General features: G+C 41.5%; 2 protein-coding genes across 3 annotated transcripts; one reads left to right on the top strand and one right to left on the bottom strand.

Moving 5' to 3' along the window:
- Positions 1-45: 45 nt before the first annotated feature.
- CCT2 (chaperonin containing TCP1 subunit 2) lies at positions 46-11024 on the top strand. 2 transcript variants are annotated; one of them, XM_021544266.3, is made up of 16 exons: positions 46-150; positions 833-907; positions 1374-1439; positions 1538-1649; positions 3125-3201; positions 3915-4027; positions 4493-4695; positions 4889-4989; positions 5068-5195; positions 5609-5712; positions 7215-7334; positions 7910-8038; positions 8124-8227; positions 9211-9310; positions 10007-10148; positions 10722-11024. In XM_021544266.3, the coding sequence occupies exons 1-16, from the start codon at positions 148-150 to the stop codon at positions 10750-10752; spliced, it is 1608 nt and encodes a 535-aa protein (XP_021399941.1). In that variant the 5' UTR covers positions 46-147; the 3' UTR covers positions 10753-11024. The 2 variants fall into 2 exon arrangements, with proteins under 2 accessions (XP_021399941.1, XP_077639643.1); XM_077783517.2 differs by lacking the exon at positions 46-150 and adding an exon at positions 332-373.
- Positions 11025-12191: 1167 nt separating this feature from the next.
- LRRC10 (leucine rich repeat containing 10) lies at positions 12192-14458 on the bottom strand. The gene has a single exon (XM_021544282.4). The coding sequence runs from the start codon at positions 14347-14349 to the stop codon at positions 13513-13515; it is 837 nt and encodes a 278-aa protein (XP_021399957.2). The 5' UTR covers positions 14350-14458; the 3' UTR covers positions 12192-13512.
- Between the last annotated feature and the right edge of the window lie 2502 nt (positions 14459-16960).

Raw genomic sequence — 16960 nt, forward strand, 5'->3', positions numbered from 1 at the left:
CCGGCCGGACTGCGGCTCCCAGCAGGCCGCGCGGCCGGAAGCGGCGCCGCCGTGCCGCCATTCCGGAGGAGCGCGTGCGGGCTGCGGCGCGGCGCTGGTTCTCTGCGGAAGGAGGGGCGGACGGCGGGTCCCGGCGGCACCGGCACCATGGTGAGCGGCGGGGCGGTGGCGGTAGCGGCGCCTCGGCCCGGGCCGGGCCGGGTGCGGCGGGGCCGGGCGGGGCTGCGCTGAGGCGGGCGGGCGCGGGGCCTGGCGGGCGCGCCCCTCGTTGCCCCGCGCTGTGCCGCGGCGGCGGCGCCCGAAGGTTCTGGAGCCGGGGCGGGGCGACTCCGAGAGCCCCGGTACCAGTGTTCGGGATTTGATCCTGCTTCATGTAAGGCCTTGGCTGCTCTGCAAATGTTGGGCCTAAAGGGCGGGTATTGGTTGCCGCTATGATTAATTTGCATTGATACGAAAAAAAACAAAAAAAAAGCGAGTTCAGCTCAGGTATCAAAATGCTAAAGGCTCAGTACGGCCAGTACATAGACTTGCATTGGTTCCTGCTGGTTGTGCGTGCCCTCGGGCTGCAGGCCGAAAGGGATGGGCTGGCAGAGCTCGGTGCGCTGCGCTCTGCGGGCAGCTGCGCTCGGTCCGGGGATCCTTCACAGGGATACGAAATTGCAAGACAGATTTTTAAGAACCTTGACTATTAAATATACCTGTTATCACAACAAAAAGGAGTATGGAAGTAATTTTATTTAAAAACCGATTGTTTAAGTTGTTACAGTGAGGGATTTAGAACACATAGTTTTACTGAAGCTAGAACAATATTCTTACATTAACTGTGTTTTAGGCATCAATTTCCCTTGCTCCTGTGAACATTTTCAAGGCAGGTGCAGATGAAGAGAAGGCAGAAACAGCTCGCTTGGTAAGTTTAATTCTCTAAGAAACTGGTAGTACTTGAGGTAATTAAATTTTGTCTTTTCTACTAATAAAAATATTTTCACTATATTATGATATGGAACTTTTTTCTCTAACTGGCTTTTCTTCTTGCACGTCTGTGAACAGAAGGGAGGCGGAGTGTTTATACTAAAAATTAGAGAAACTTTTCATTGTCAAAACGAAAGTACCTCTACTGGAGGTCAGAAAACTGGTATTTATTGAGTGGCATTTCTTCTGGCTTTGAGACAGACTTACAGTTTCTGGGGGATTCAAGTATATTTGATCTGATTATCAAATTTTAGCAGTTAAGAATCTTGCCTTAAGTTCAGTTAAGCCTCTGTTGAAAGTGGTGGAAGGGTTGGGTAAAATGTCAAAAGCTGTGTGGTAATGTATAATAATTTTATTAGAATAGAAATAAATTGTTCCCTGAGGTATATTTATTTTCATTTCAGTCATCCTTTGTTGGTGCCATTGCCATTGGTGACCTAGTCAAGAGCACCCTGGGACCTAAAGGCATGGTAAGACAGTTCCTGGCTCTCAGTAGGCATGCCCATTAATTTAGCTTTAATAGTTACAGTGCCTTTTCAAGCAGTATGCTAAATCTCGCATCTTGTAGGACAAGATTCTTTTAAGTACCGGGAGAGACAGCTCTGTCACAGTTACCAACGATGGTGCAACCATCCTGAAAGCTATTGGAGTTGACAATCCAGCTGCCAAGGTCTTGGTTGGTGAGTGGTGGAATCTGTGGTATTGGTGATTCCAAGATTGTAAAAAATGTCTTTCTGCCCCGTTGCCAAAGAAGAAGCCATAATTCATCTGCTGGTTTCAAGCTTGTTTATTTTTGCTTATCTCTAACATGTTCTGCTGCCCTGCTGCAGGTCTGTCCTGCAGGGCAGCGTGTGGGGCTCTGCCCTCAGTGGGCTGTTACAAACATTAAATACCAGAAACTACATGTGCTATATTTACAATAATGTGCCAATATCTGTCACCTACATTGAACAGTGTGTCCCCAGCCTAAACCAATAGAAAAATGCCAGCACTACAGTGAAATATGGAGGTCATGAAGAAGGAGAAAAAGGACAAGACACACCCAATTTCCTCCATCTTGTCCCCTTTAAACCCCTAATCTAGAATCCTAAAATTTTACTTTTGCACCCGTGCCACACTGAATTATTACTTACATCAAACACTCAGGATGTTAATGATTACTTATATCAAACACTTACAGGATGAATTACACTTGTAATTCATCCTGTAAGATTGAAAACTTTTCCATGGACAGAGATCAGAGACAGTGTCTCTCGGGGCTCTGTACAGGGGGGTTCCTGACCCCCTGCCAGGGTCCCAGGGCAGCCAGAGGGAAGCTCTGGATTCCCCCAGGTGAGTTCTTAAAGGCTTGGTATTTCTTAATTTGTAACTCTATCGTGGAGTTTTTATTTGTTCTTAGAAAAATGTTCTTGAAATACTGTGAAAAATTGAATGGAGGGGGAGTAGAAATCTGAAGTAAGAAGGGCAGGGTACTGCAAGAGTTGTAGCATTCTGCAAAAGTAAAATTCTGATGTATGCTGCTCCTCAAAACTGATTTTTTACCTTCTTGTCCCTTAACCCTGCTTTGTCCCAGTAGTCAGAAGGGACAAAAGACAGCTGTGTGCCCCTCCTAGTGCAGTGGGAAAATTTGAAACAGAAATCTGTGCAGCAACAGAAGTTCTCTGTTTCTTCCAGATTTAAATCTCTGTCACTCAGTGAGCACTGTACTTCTGTACAGTTTACTGTTGTGAGTGACTGTTCTGTGTGCCAGTGGTCCAGTACTGGTGACAAGCAGGAGCCTGAACTATTGGATGTCAGGTTTCCTAATAATTTTGCTGCTTCCCAGTTTATCAGCAGTTCATGCAGGAGACCTGGTTATTATAGTCTCTGATCCTGTATCTATACCTTAGAGCTTCTATCCAGCTGTACTTCCTTTTGATAACCATTATTAGGATGGGGAACAGAGGGGAGCATCCTGACCATCACCAGGCTGAAACTGGTGTCTAGGTTGTAAATGAAGAGGAGGAATTTGAGGGATGCCAAGTTTAATTTGTATCTCTTGTTTTTCTGGGTGTTTTTTAGAGTTCCCTCTTTACACAGAGAGTTAAGATTTGTTTTTCTTGTCCAAATTAATGCATGAGAAAAATAGCATTAATACTGTGTTTTCCTTCTTCAGACATGTCAAAGGTTCAAGATGATGAAGTTGGTGATGGAACTACATCTGTCACAGTGTTGGCAGCTGAATTATTGAGGGTGATGTATTAGTTTTTTCGGATGTTTGTCAGTGTACTTCTGTGATGCCACCAGTAGGAGGTGTGTTATCCTATGTTTGTGAAAGGGTTCCTAAAGCATAGAAAGGAATCGCTTGCTCTGTTGCTGGTGAAATTGATAGGGGGCAAAAAACAACCCTTAGGTATTGCATCATCATTTTTTGGGTATTATTTTAGACTATTATTCCTTATATTATTTTTTATAAACTCTCAAGTATTTTAAGTTGACTCTCACAGCTTGCTTCCTGACTATTGCACTGAGCAGCATGCAGCATTGCTTAATTGTGAGGCTCAGTCCTCTGAAATCCATTTACATAAAAAAAATTTGTGCTAAATTCTGTTATTTTCTCAAGGCCTGAATTCATACTGTTCCTTTACTGTTCTGTATGGATTTTATACTTATAGAAAAATTTATACTGCCAAACTCTAAAACCTGAAATTACTATGAAAGAGACTTAAGAAATGCATAATTCTTCCTTGCAGAGCTGTGTCAGAAAGCCTGATCATCTCAGGTCCAGTAACTGGGATCAAGAGCATCTTAAGGAATGATCTGTCAGCTTGCCAAGTTCCACAGAAAAAGAAAGATAGCTTTTTTCAACTGCACTTTAAGTTGCATCTGTAAATGAACATGTCTTTTCTAGTTAGTGAAACTGTACTTTTTCGTGGGGGGAGTAATTATTGATTTCATTTAAACAGGAGGCAGAATTACTGATTGCGAGGAAGATTCATCCTCAGACCATCATTGCAGGCTGGAGAGCAGCCACAAAGGCTTCAAGAGAGGCACTTTTGAAAGCAGCTGTGGATCATGGGTTAGTAATGTCCATTTGCTGTAACTCTCAGTGTACTTCTGAGTTCATTAATTTTAACAGTTAAGAAAAAAATAATTATGTTTTCTCCAAATGAGTTAAAGAAGCTTCAAAATTATTTATGATATGCAGAAATTAAATTCAAGCTGTAATTTGCTCCCTGGAACAAAGATCTGAGCTGGCATTTCAGATTTTCTACTCACATTTTAAATATAACTATTTCCCATGGCCAGCACTCTGGGAGCACAAACTTTCTAAAGCTGAATGCAATAATTCTCCTAACAAAACTTGTATTTCAAATAGAAGGTTGTGTTCTCGGACAGTGGAGGGATTCTGTGCAGTGTTCCTCAAAAGAAAATATGGTACATGTAGATACAGGCTAAAAGAAGTGGCAAAGACTCAGGGTGGTAGCTAGTGGTAGTTAAGGCTTTCAGACTTGCCACTTTAACTGAACTGTCTTTATTTTAGTAATGATGAAGTGAAGTTCCGTGAAGACTTGATGAACATTGCGGGAACGACTCTATCATCAAAATTGCTTACTCACCATAAGGATCACTTTGTCAAACTAGCTGTAGAAGCTGTTCTTAGGTTGAAAGGTTCTGGTAATTTGGAGGCTATCCATGTCATTAAGAAACTTGGTGGAAGTTTGGCTGATTCCTACTTAGATGAAGGTAAGCTTTTGAGTGTTGACTGTGTATGCACTTGAGAAATAAAGCTGCTAAAGGTTACACATCTATGTAAATTTCTTATAGGAAACGCTGTTATGTTATTAAATTGAAAACTAAAGATGATGGATTTTGTGATAACTAGTAGTTACTCTCCTTTTTAAATTCGAAGTTTGACAAGACCTTTCTGTTACTACAGGCTTTTTACTTGACAAGAAGATTGGTGTAAATCAGCCAAAAAGAATTGAAAATGCTAAGATTCTTATTGCAAATACTGGTATGGATACAGACAAGATTAAGGTATGTGACAGAACTACTGTTGAGAAACTGTTTTTGTAAATGGAATTTTAAGACTGAGCTCTTTTCTCTTTGATTCAGATTTTTGGCTCTCGTGTTAGAGTGGACTCCACAGCAAAAGTGGCAGAAATAGAACAGGCAGAAAAAGAAAAAATGAAGGAGAAAGTGGATCGTATTCTTAAACATGGAATAAATTGCTTTATTAACAGGTATGTATTTCTTAGGAAAAAGGGAAAGTTACATTACTTTCCATGTTGTTCTAGTTCACTCTGCTAGAATAGGCAGCTAGGTGCCTGGCAGGTACTTAGGATCAAAGGACTTAGACCTTAAAGCGTATGGCTGCCTGTGCTTAGTGTGGTAGTGTTTCTTCACAGAAAGGATATTTCAAAAAACATCATAGTTTGATTTTTTTTTTCCTTAGCTTTGCATGTTTTCCTGTCACTACGTTTTCCTCCATGTTGTGTAACATTCCATGTGTGGCAGATGCCTCATCCATTGACTGCTTTAGTAGCTTTCAGAAATTGTTCTGTGTCCATGCTACTGAGAATCTGGTGTCTTTTGTTACTGTGTTATTTTCAAAGGTTTGTTCTGTTTGTGATGGTGAGATGTGTTTTGATTTTAGACAGCTGATCTACAACTACCCTGAGCATCTCTTTGGAGCTGCTGGTGTCATGGCTATTGAACATGCAGACTTTGCTGGTGTAGAACGTCTGGCTCTTGTCACAGGTATGTAGAGCTATATGAAACTTGGAGGAGCACAATATTTGTTTGAACATTAGTAAACATAAAACTTATTTAAACATACTTCTTCAACATCTGTGAATAAAGGATCATAATTTAGCAAGTTAGTGCCAGTTAGTAATTTTCTTTCCTATTTTAAAAATATTTTCAGTTAAGATCCTGCTTGATAAGATTTTGATATGTTTGTTTTCTAAGAAAAAGATGAAACGTAGCAGCAGAAAGAATAACTCCACAAGTTAGTATTAACAGCTCTTGATTCTGTTGTAGCAATTGGTTCTAAATGGCTGTTGTTTGACTGTGATGATAGAGAAGACTAAAGAGTCATCCTTTGTTAAAAATGTGGGCCTGAGTTGTTGATTTGAGGTGGACCTCAAATGACATGAGCAACCTGGGTATTTTGAGTAGTGGTCAGCATAAATGTGATTCTAGTAACTGCTGAAAATGAAACCTCTGGAATGCTGCAGATAATTCTCATTGCTGAAGTCATAGATAGTTAACTGGGACATCATAGTTGACTTTGAAAGTGATCAGGAGGATGAATTTGCTTTGCAGGAGAAAGGAAAAGACATTGACTTGCTTATCTTAGCAAAATTAAAGTAGCAATTGCAGATAACCATCAATAGGCACATTGACACAGGTAAATGCATGATTAAGAGGAACATTGCTTAATGCTGAAATTAATTGAAAGCAAACTTTCTATGCAGAGCAGATGGGCCTTATTAGACCACACTGGCTTGAATAGTATAGCTGAAAAAAGGACAAGTTTTTAATTTACACAAACTCTCTGCTACAAGTCTTAGTTTTTCTTGTGGTGCTGCAACTACGCAGTGCTGCACTCTACTGTGGAATAATTGAGCATGCATTGGGAATGCATACATGTAAAGAGTTTTCTAATAGGAAGAGGAAAGAATTAGAACAATAACTAGAATGATGTTGTTTTCAAAGACATTTTGGTCTTTGTAATGCTTGTTTGGTTTATTATATGACAGTTTACAGATTGTGCAGAGTATTGCTGCTGTAGCATGGAATGAGACTTGGGATGCAGGAGAATGGTGGCCACTGGCTTTCAGCCATCATCAGGCAGGCAAAATGAATACTGTCACAAGCTCAAGTTTTAAAGCATAGGAGACTTAATTTAGTATTTCATAAACCTTTAATCAGTAAATACTGTGAAAACTTGAAACATACATTTTAATGGTAGCAAAAATGTTTATTCTGCTATCAGACACAATTCACAAGCATTTTACTTGTGATGTGAAACAAAACATTGGTGTTTTAAGGATTTATCAGCATTGGTTAAAGGTTTCTGGTAGCACATGCTGACATGAGAAAGTCTTGACTTATCAGTACTGTTAATTTAAATTTATTTTGGGGCAATTACAAAGACCGTTTTTTTCACACAGAGCCCCCCCTGCCCTTGGTTAGACCCTGCCTGAGAGGATGCTTTCATTGTGAGCTCTGATTTCTTCATGATCTTACACTTGTAGGTGGTGAAATTGCTTCAACCTTTGATCACCCTGAGCTAGTAAAACTAGGAAGCTGCAAGCTTATTGAAGAAGTCATGATTGGAGAAGATAAACTCATTCATTTCTCTGGAGTAGCAATGGGTAAGTGTTTTATCACTAATGGTGTATTGTAACATTTTTGTTAACCCTGTGCTAATGCTGTTCAGTTTCCAGTGATGCATAGGAATTCTGTAACTGTTTATGTAACTGTTTTTATTAAAGCCTTGCTTTTGAGTAAAAATCTTGCACAGTTGCATGGTTGAAACTGTGGATGTTTTGTGTTATGTAAATTAACATATAATCACTTTTAAGGATGGGAACCAAGGGTTCTGCTTTGGGAAATTCAATTGACAAGAAAAGTAGCAATATGTCATACTTAAAGAGCTTGTTCAGCATTTACTTGTTCTAGTAAATGCCAGTGCTCTAATGTTTCAAGGAGTTTTGAGGCGATACTAATTTTCTGTTAAATTAATTAAGGTGTTGTGGAACCAAAGCAATAGCACTGCGCACATAATTTCATTCTATCTTTTAAATGTCATCATGCTTTCTTCTGCTCCCAGAATTAAATAATACAGAACTCGACCACAGCAATAACAAAACCATTGTAAATGCTTTGTGATAGCCCATTTTTGTGTCCTGGTTTCTCATTTTAATCCTTTTACATTTGTGCTTTCCAGGTGAAGCTTGCACCATAGTTTTGCGTGGAGCCACACAGCAGATTCTAGATGAAGCAGAGAGGTCTCTGCATGATGCTCTCTGTGTCCTGGCCCAGACTGTGAAGGACACAAGAACTGTATATGGTGGAGGTGAATATCAGATTCTTTGTACATGTCACACATTTTGCATTACTGAGGGTTAGATATGTAACATCTGTGTGTCTTCAATGAATAGGTTGTTCAGAGATGCTGATGGCTAATGCTGTTGCAGAACTTGCTGTCAGAACACCTGGCAAAGAATCTGTTGCAATGGAGTCCTTTGCTAAGGCTTTACGAATGGTAGGTTTATTAATCAGGTCGCTGGACTAAGAGACAAAGTTTCATGAAGTTTACTAACTTGTGACATGAGATATTTGCTTCACTTTAAAAGTTGTGGTTGTCCAAAGTAGAAAACTGAAGTTTAGCAACACATCTTGGATAAACAAAGGGGGAAATTGGTTTTTTGTCTTAGGAAAAAAGTGTTTTAGTAATTCTGCATGTTACAGAATTGTAAATGTTCATATGCTAACCCTCCTCTAATTTGTTCTTGCTCACCTTACCTGCTAGTTAAAAGTGCTGCAGAAATAGTACATAAAAATCTCATCTTACGTCGTTGACAACTGATTTAGGAAAGAGCAATGCTTCTGTTCCATTGATGCTCTAGTGCTGTTTGGGTGTATTCATACTCTAGTACTAGCTACAAGTTTCTGGTCTTGCACTGGAGATTGCACCTCAGTAGGAAATGAGAATGTCACAAGAAACATTAATAGACTTGTGATAACAGGCTGTCAGTTTGAGAATGAAATTGAATTTCTGCTATTTGAATTAGGGAAAACCTTTCTCCCAAGAAAATTAAATTTAAGAGCATGTAACACTTGGCATTACCTCTTCAGTCAGCACATGCAAGTTTGCACTGCTGTCATGGAAACAGTGAACAGAATGGTCAGGTAGTTAATGCTTACCAGACTTGTGCTTTTTAAATGAAAACATTTTCTTCAGTTGTTGTCTGAAACGATAAAATGACAAGATTCTTTTTTATCTTCTGTCCATGTAAAATGGGCTTACAAATCTGCTAACATGCTTCTGTCCTCATAGGTACTTTCTTAAAACAGTCTTGAAATTCTTAGAAAAGTAGTTCAGGTTTTTTACTTATCACAGTAACAGATCATCTGGCATGTTTCTGAAGCATCTTCTTGAAATTCAGTTGTAAACTAATAATATCAAAGTATGTTTCATGTTTACTAACAGTCAGTCCCAAAAACAACCTGTGTTTATCCCCTTAGATCCCAACAATAATAGCTGATAATGCTGGCTATGACAGTGCTGATTTGGTTGCTCAGCTCAGAGCTGCTCATAGTGAAGGGAAGACTACTTATGGACTGGGTAAGGGGATCAGCTTCACTTCTGTGTTTGAATTGCTGTTTGGCCAGATCCATTAGGCTCATTAAAGTTGTTCATGTATGTCTGTCACACGTATTCAGCAGGAAGAACTGAGTATGTTGATATGTTTGCTTTGCATAGAAATTGGTGTACAGCACTACGTTCCTTTTCTGATATACCAGGCTTTTGACAGTAGAATGAAAACGTTAGATTCTTAAATGGATGGTGTTCACCTCTAAAAACCACTTTCCTTACACTGAGTCTAGTTATAGGAAGCTTTAAAAGAAAAACATTGTTTTAAAACCAGCAACCAGCTAAAAACCCAGGAGAACCAGACATCCTTCCGTTTGCCCTTCCCCCCCATCCCCCAAAAAAACCCCAACCAAACAACAACGACAGAGTTGTGAAGAAGAGCCCTGAAGTTAATGTACCTAAGGGCATAGTGTTGAGAGTTCTGTTTGGATCTTGTCTCTTCATCACAGTGTATAAAGTTTTTATCATCAAGTGTTTGTGTATAATTGCAAAATTAGGCTTTAATCAGGAGTCTTGAGGTAGAAGACTTTATTTAATACTTCCCTCTCAATATAGTTAATTTGAGCAGGTAAATTACTGTGCTCTCAGTTTCTTATAATTTCCTTAAAAAATGCTGAGTTAAAAAACAAAACCAATCCCCACCTCTTAATGTATTTCTTCTTCCAGATATGAAAGAGGGGGTCATTGGGGACATGTCAATTTTGGGAGTAACAGAAAGTTTCCAGGTCAAGAGACAAGTTTTACTGAGTGCAGCTGAAGCAGCAGAAATGATTCTTCGTGTAGATGACATCATTAAAGCAGCACCAAGGTATGACCAGAGTATCTGCATGATTAGTCTTTCTGTGGAAGAGTAAAGTCTTGGTCTAAACATGCTTTACTTGAAAGGGAACCTGACGTGTGACATGCTGATGTTCATATTAGATAATTTTACTGCATTAGCAGCATCAGGCCTTTAGAGCCATCAGCAAACTTAAATTGCTGTGCCTTAGTAGTGCCTAGTTAATTCCAGGTACCACTAAACATCTGCACAAGTGGCTCATCAAAATGTAAGGGATCATGCTTTCTTTTTTCTTTTGGCAAGAATTATAGTGAAATGCCTAGATGTTTCTTAGAATGTTTGAGAAGAATTGCACTCATAGGCAGGTTATCCCCTGGGTGCCTGCTACCAAGTAGTTTTCACTGCTTTTTGCATCACAAGGTATTTTTTTAACATGGGCATGGGTGGTGTGTTAGATTTGAGGTGGTACTGGTTTTTGTGCTGTGAGATAAAGCTGTCACTGAACACAAAGTACTTACTAAAGGTTAAAAATAAGGGTGGGTGAGGAGGGGCTGGTGGACATCAGCATGGTGGGAATTTTCTGATTTTTCTTTTTCTCCCCAGAAAACGTGTACCAGACCATCGCCCCTGTTAAATTTTCTTCAGTACCAGAGGATGTGTGGACCAGATCTCACCTAGTAATTTTTTTAATGGTCTAGTTTTTGTGAGGTTATGGAACAGAAGCTTCAGAGAAACAGTTGGCACTGTCTTCAGTTCATTTTTACTTACTGGAGCCTTTATGTGTTGTGGGGAAGAATTCACTTTCAGGAGTGCATAAACCAGGGGTTTTCAACATCCCTATTCATTCTGTTCCTTCAAGGTTCCACTTAAAATACACAGAAATAAAAACAACAAAAAAAAATCAGATTTCCCAAAGTTGTATTTCTTTCTGTAGAACCAGGAAGGGCAGCTCCATGAGGACAGCTGTGGTGCAAATCCTCAGCTGCTTCGGGGAGTGACTAAGCCCTCATGGCTCACTGGTTCATGTTGACCTGCTGTGTTAGTGTGAGTGGTGTGTTCCAGTCCTGGCTGCATAGGTTTTGAATTGGGGTCCTGGAAATTGGCTCTGAAGTTAGATAGTATCTTTTTCTAGTGGTACTGGAATATTACACTCTTTTTTTTTTTTTTTTTTTTTTTTTTTATGATAGAAGAGAGAGAGAGTGGCTGAAGAACCTCAATCAATGCCCAGAACTACAACTAAGTGATCTTACAGCTTTTTACACCACAAATTTTGCATTCTGATCAAGGGAGTTGAGAGGAATGTACAGTTTGAGAGGGAGTCCAACATTCTGGACTAAACAGTCTGAGTGTTGATCTATAAAGTATTGGGCTGACTTTACAAACACTTGTAATTGTGGACACATAGCAGAAAATATGTCAGGCTCCATAACATTCACTTCCTGCCCTCTCTGCTCCCCCTCTTTCATGTCTGTTGAATCCTGTCTTTATATTCACTTTCCTATTCTATTAGTTGCTGCAAAGGCAACATGTTTCTTGACTGGTCTGGTTTCTTTGTGCCTAGGTTGGAAGGAAGCCTGTGGTTCCTGCAGCAATCTGCATGCAGATCTGTGAGGACTGTAAGCACAGACAAGCAGGGCCCTGTCTGTGTGGGAGCCCGCCAGGCCTTGTGACCTTTCTGGCCCTTGCAAACACCAGGGCAAGTCTGCCAAAGCAGAAAGATTAAGCTGAAAGAAGCAAGTACGTGTGCAAAGGTTTTTCTCCCTTAGATTTCTTCAAATGAAGGGAATCTGCTTACAGAATCCTCCCCTTAATACTTGACAGAGACTCTTCAGCTCTGTGGAAGTGATAGTGTTGTATGGAGAGGACTGGGTGAAACACAGACCATCGATAAGCCAGTGAAAGTGTGCTCTTCCCCATCCCTCAGTACCAGCTCAGTTCTGTAGGAATATTTTAATATTTTATAAATATTGACCTTGGATATTAAAATAGCCCCCCTAACTCACGTTCTGCTCTCTTTTTTGTAGGGAGAAATTGTTGGAACAAGACTAGATAGAGAATCTGCTGTTAATTCCAAAAAAGGATTTTTTTAACTTGGCAAAAAAAAAGCATTCTAGTATACTTTTATTTAATTTGACTAGGAGCACACTACATGGGTGCCAGCCAGATGCAAATTTGGATTTCATTTTACAAGACAGCAAGTGTTAGCAGAGTCTGTATATGTCCAGATAATTTTTCAAGCATGTAGATGACATTAAGCAGTCACAAACTGGCATGAAATCAAACCTTTTCTGGGAAGTCAACTGCCACTTCTGCAGGCTGTGCTGGTGAGACAGTTCTCAAAAAGTGTGCCACCAAGGACTTTCCACCCTTGTTAATTACAAAACCAGTCACCTAATTCAACCATGCTATGGAGTCTAAAGTTTAAAATGTCACTTTGAGCCAGATTTCTGTTAGTCAATTAAAGCAAAGCTTAAGAAAAAAGTGCATTTATAAGGGGATCTGAAATGGTCCAAGTTGCAAAGCTTGAGAAATACCCAGCTGAAATAATCTGAGTAAGGTTTGCCTCATGAGATTATGTGCAAGATTATAGTGACAGCTCACAGCCCTGGATTTTATTCATGCAAGTTTACCTCTGCAGCTCTTGCAGCTTTTTCTTTTTAGTCAGGCTTTAATTTTCTTCTTTGCTCTTGCATGAAAATTTATCCTGTACAGCTGCCCTCAGAAGCAATGTTGTCAGTAACAAAACCCAGCAGCAAAGCCTACAGCTTTCCTCACCATCATTTGAATGGTGCTCATCAGTAATGAAGCAGTTGTCACAAATTTTGCAGGAAGAAAGAGGAGAGCCCCCTGGACATAAGTGCTGTTTCCTTGAGAGTGCAGCTGGGACTCTGCTGCCACTTCCCACTCAGCAGACAGGGAAACCTTCAAGGTGTTGCTGTGTTTCAGAAAAAGTTGAGACCAATGCTATGGGTTGCTTTGGAGCTCAGTGACGATCACCTTGAGCAGTGGCTGCCAGCTGAGCTGGGACACCTCAGCAAGGTGCACGGGAGGAGAGTGAGCCCACGGGTGAGGAGCAGCAAGTCCATTCTGCTCCATGCAATCCACCCATGGCAAATATCTAAACCGAGTCTTATCTCTACTGCGAACTGTGTGTGGTCCTGGCATGGGAAGAGCGGGAGAGGGAAGAAGTCTGTTCTAGGGAGAGCGCTGGCTACTGCACAAAGACGGGTGTCTATGCAAGAGTTTTGCTGTTGCGTTATCTCCGAGCTGGTGCACATACTCCTAATGATTGCCGGGCAGTGTGGTGCTCCCTGGACACCAGCAAGCAAGGGAGAGGTAGAGGTTGGGCAGTGGTGGGAGTGCTGCCACCATGGCCAAAAGGGGCAGCTGAGGGTCAGCAGGGCTCGGCTTCTGGCTCGGTCTTGGCAGCAGGAGGTAGCAATGGTTTCTCGTCGAGTGTGATTTCTATCACCGCCCCGGATCGCTTGCGGGGCTCGGGGGTCTCCTCTGACCATCTGCCCACCCTGCGCACCCCTCTGGCCACTTTGGGTGCATTCCTGCAGGGGTTGTGGTCATAGATCACCAGCTTCAGGCCGGGAAGGTGAGCAAGGCTGGGGAAGAACCGGATGGAATTGCGATCCACGTCGATCACCTCCAGGAAGGGCATGTCCAGGAGCACGGGAGGGAACTCGGACAGCAGGTTTCCCGACAGCCAGATGGTGCGCAGCTCCTGCAGGCGCTGCAGCTGGGCAGGGAGGCTGCGCAGGGCGTTGGAGCCGGCGTGCAGCGTCTTGAGCAGGCTGAGCTCGCACACCACTTCGGGCAGGTACTGCAGGCAGTTGGACTCGATCCACAGGGTCTTCAGGTTCTGCAGGAGTCGGAGCTCGAGGGGCAGGCTGCAGAGCTTGTTGTTGCCCAGGTAGAGGATGCACAGCTGCTTCAGCGTACACACAACTAGGGGCAGTGCTTTGAAGTTGTTGAAGTCCAGTGCCAAAATTTGCAGGTTTTGCAGCTGCTCCAGCTCAGGGGGCAGGTGGTTCAGGTTGTTGTCACTCAGGTACAGCTTAACCAGTTCCCTAAAAGAGCAAATGTGCACAGGCAGCCGCCTCATCTGCCTGCCACTCAGGTCGACCATTTTATCCACTGGCATCTCTTCTAGGTCTTCTAGGAGGTACTTCTGGCACTTGTTTGAGGGCACAAAAGCAAGTATGGCTTTCAGACTGTTGCCCATGTCAGGAGTTTGTTTTGGGATGGCAGGGACTGCAAGGGACAGGAGGCTGCCTTGATCTTCTGCTGCACACTGGCCTGTTGGTAACTCGTTCTTCCCAATATAAGGCTCTGTTTACATGGCACCAGCCATTAATCTCAAGGGTTCTGAAATGCTTCTGATAACTGAATGAGTGTTTGGTGATGGGGATTATAGACTCAAGGCCCTGGTCTCCCTCTCTCCCCACACTCCCACTCACTCACCCTCGCTCCCCCCCACCATTCCTTCTTTCCTCCCCTTGCACACTGTAAATGTTCTTTGATTTTGCCCCAAACAAAATTAGGGTCACACCAATGCCCCAGCCCATCACCTCTTGCTGCAGCTGTGTTGTCTGTGTAGCCAATGCAGGCAGCAAGAATGGGCTTGGGAAAGTAAACACCAGAGCAGACCAAAGTTTTAAGCTCAGATATTTAACTTTGATGAAACTTTCAGTAGAAATGTCAGATCTGATCAAATTGCTGTTTAAAATACCTGTCAAGACTTGGCTGACTTTCAAGACAAGTGGCACTTTCAGGGATGTATTTTGAAAGGTGGCAAATACTTGGATTTCAGACTGTAACTTGCTGCCCAGTACTTATCTTAAAGCTTTAACACAAATACTTGGCAAACTGCTATCTTGAGCGGTTCTACTGTTTATGTTCCTAATTTAATGATATTTATTATAGCCTCTGGCACTCTTGGTTGTGTAGGGCCTTTTTCATTACATTTTTGGCCTTGTCTGTAGGGCCTTTTTCTTCACATTGTTTTACTCCTTGTCTGAATCCCAATGTAATGTGTTATCACAAATTGCCAAGGTTGTTCTCCTGCATTTCAACTGTGCTACTGCAGTTCCTCTGTCTGTACCAAAACCTGTCAAAGAAACTCCCATGGATTTATTTCTGTCAAGATTCTCACTTGTTGTAAGTGAAATAAGTCTGATTTTGAAAAGTTACGGCTATTTAGATGTGACAGTGTAAACTGTTCTAGTCTCATCATGACCCATTTTGCTATTCAGTTCTAATTTCTAGCAGCATCCCCATGTATAGGAACCTCTGCATAGTTTGACATGTTGAGCTGCTGCTATTTCAGGCTTTCCTGGGGACTCCTGTTTGTCCCTACCCATGGCAGGGAGGTTGGAACTACATGATCTTTAAGATTCCTTCCAACCCAACCCTTTCTGTGGTTGTCCTGCCTCTCTGCTGGCCATGGCTCTACCATGAGCTTTGGATGTAAAAGCTGGCAGAGTATTTTAAGGTAAAAAAGTTTTTTCACCACCTGGCTCTTTGCTTTGATATCTACAGCTCATTGCTGTAATTTTCCACACTTACTGTAATTTAGGGAGAATACTTTCTTTGAACAATCTGCAATTGGTTTTGGGGTATTAGGTGCTAACTACCAAAATCTGTGACTGCTGAGAGCCACACATTCTTGAAAGATGAAAGGCAGAGCAAACAGAAAATTGAGGAAAAGGCACCACTTAAAGTGGCCTCTGGATTTTTGGTCAAATCTAGTTATATAGAGCTCTCTACTATCACTTGGTTTCAAATGTAAAGCAGCTCTTAGCATCAATTTGGTACAGGCTATAGGATGTTTATGAGCTTTTTCCCCACAAGATGAGTGGCTGTGCCATGCAGCAGTGATGCAATGAAGTGTGTGGAGGACAACAATAGAGAGGGCACCTGGGAAACAGTATTGCAGCAGGACAGAGAGTAGTGAGTGCTGAGACCTGCGTGCCATAAAATCAGTTTTGGATGGAGAAGCTGGGCAGAGTAACAAGCTTGGAGAACAAAGACAATGTCACAGTCATGTGTGGTGGTGCTGTGGAATAGAGGGCCTGAAAGTTCCCTCTCTGATGGTGGGACCTGCTGCACATGGCATCTCAGAAGAAGCCAGTTTGCACTGCATGAGCATCTCCTTTTAGACACTTTACTGCTTTGATACTCTGTGGCCTGTCAGAGGACCACTGTGGGGAATGTGTCAGCAGGTTGTTGTATTTGTTTTTCATTTCTATACAGCCATGGCACCTTTTGAAGACAAGGGTCCCACCCCTTAAGGCACTGTAGACTACAGGTGTGGAAAACCAAATGCATTTGACATAATTAATAATGAACATACATCCACAGCAAGGTCTTGTATTTTAGACAAATTTTTTCAGATAACCTACTAATCATAGCAACACAAGATCATAGCTAAGAATACATTAATGATATAGTTTAGGCATATTTTTTCTCAATAATCCATATGTAGACAAATAACTTAGCAAAGTATTTTATGTCTGCAGATATGGATATGGATATTTTTTTTTTTCTGCTTGAATTATTTCTCCTTAATGGAACTTTTAAGCTGCAGATAATTATTTCTTAGGGATCCTCTGCACTGTAGTTTAATCATTATTCCAGCTTATCAAAAAAGGTCACAATGACCTTTTGTTGCTGCATTTTGTACCTTTGTTAGCTCAATTAATGTCTGCTTGGAACATAGAGTGAGAATTTGGGAAAGAATAACTTCTGTGTGTGGATTAATAAAGGACTACACTTGCAGTAAAATGAACAACTGCATTCTTTCTGAGAATCAGACACTCAGTGGAGGCACTAAG

This window comes from Lonchura striata, chromosome 1A (assembly GCF_050655825.1).
Source record: "Lonchura striata isolate lonStrDom1 chromosome 1A, ASM5065582v1, whole genome shotgun sequence".
NCBI lineage: Eukaryota > Metazoa > Chordata > Aves > Passeriformes > Estrildidae > Lonchura > Lonchura striata.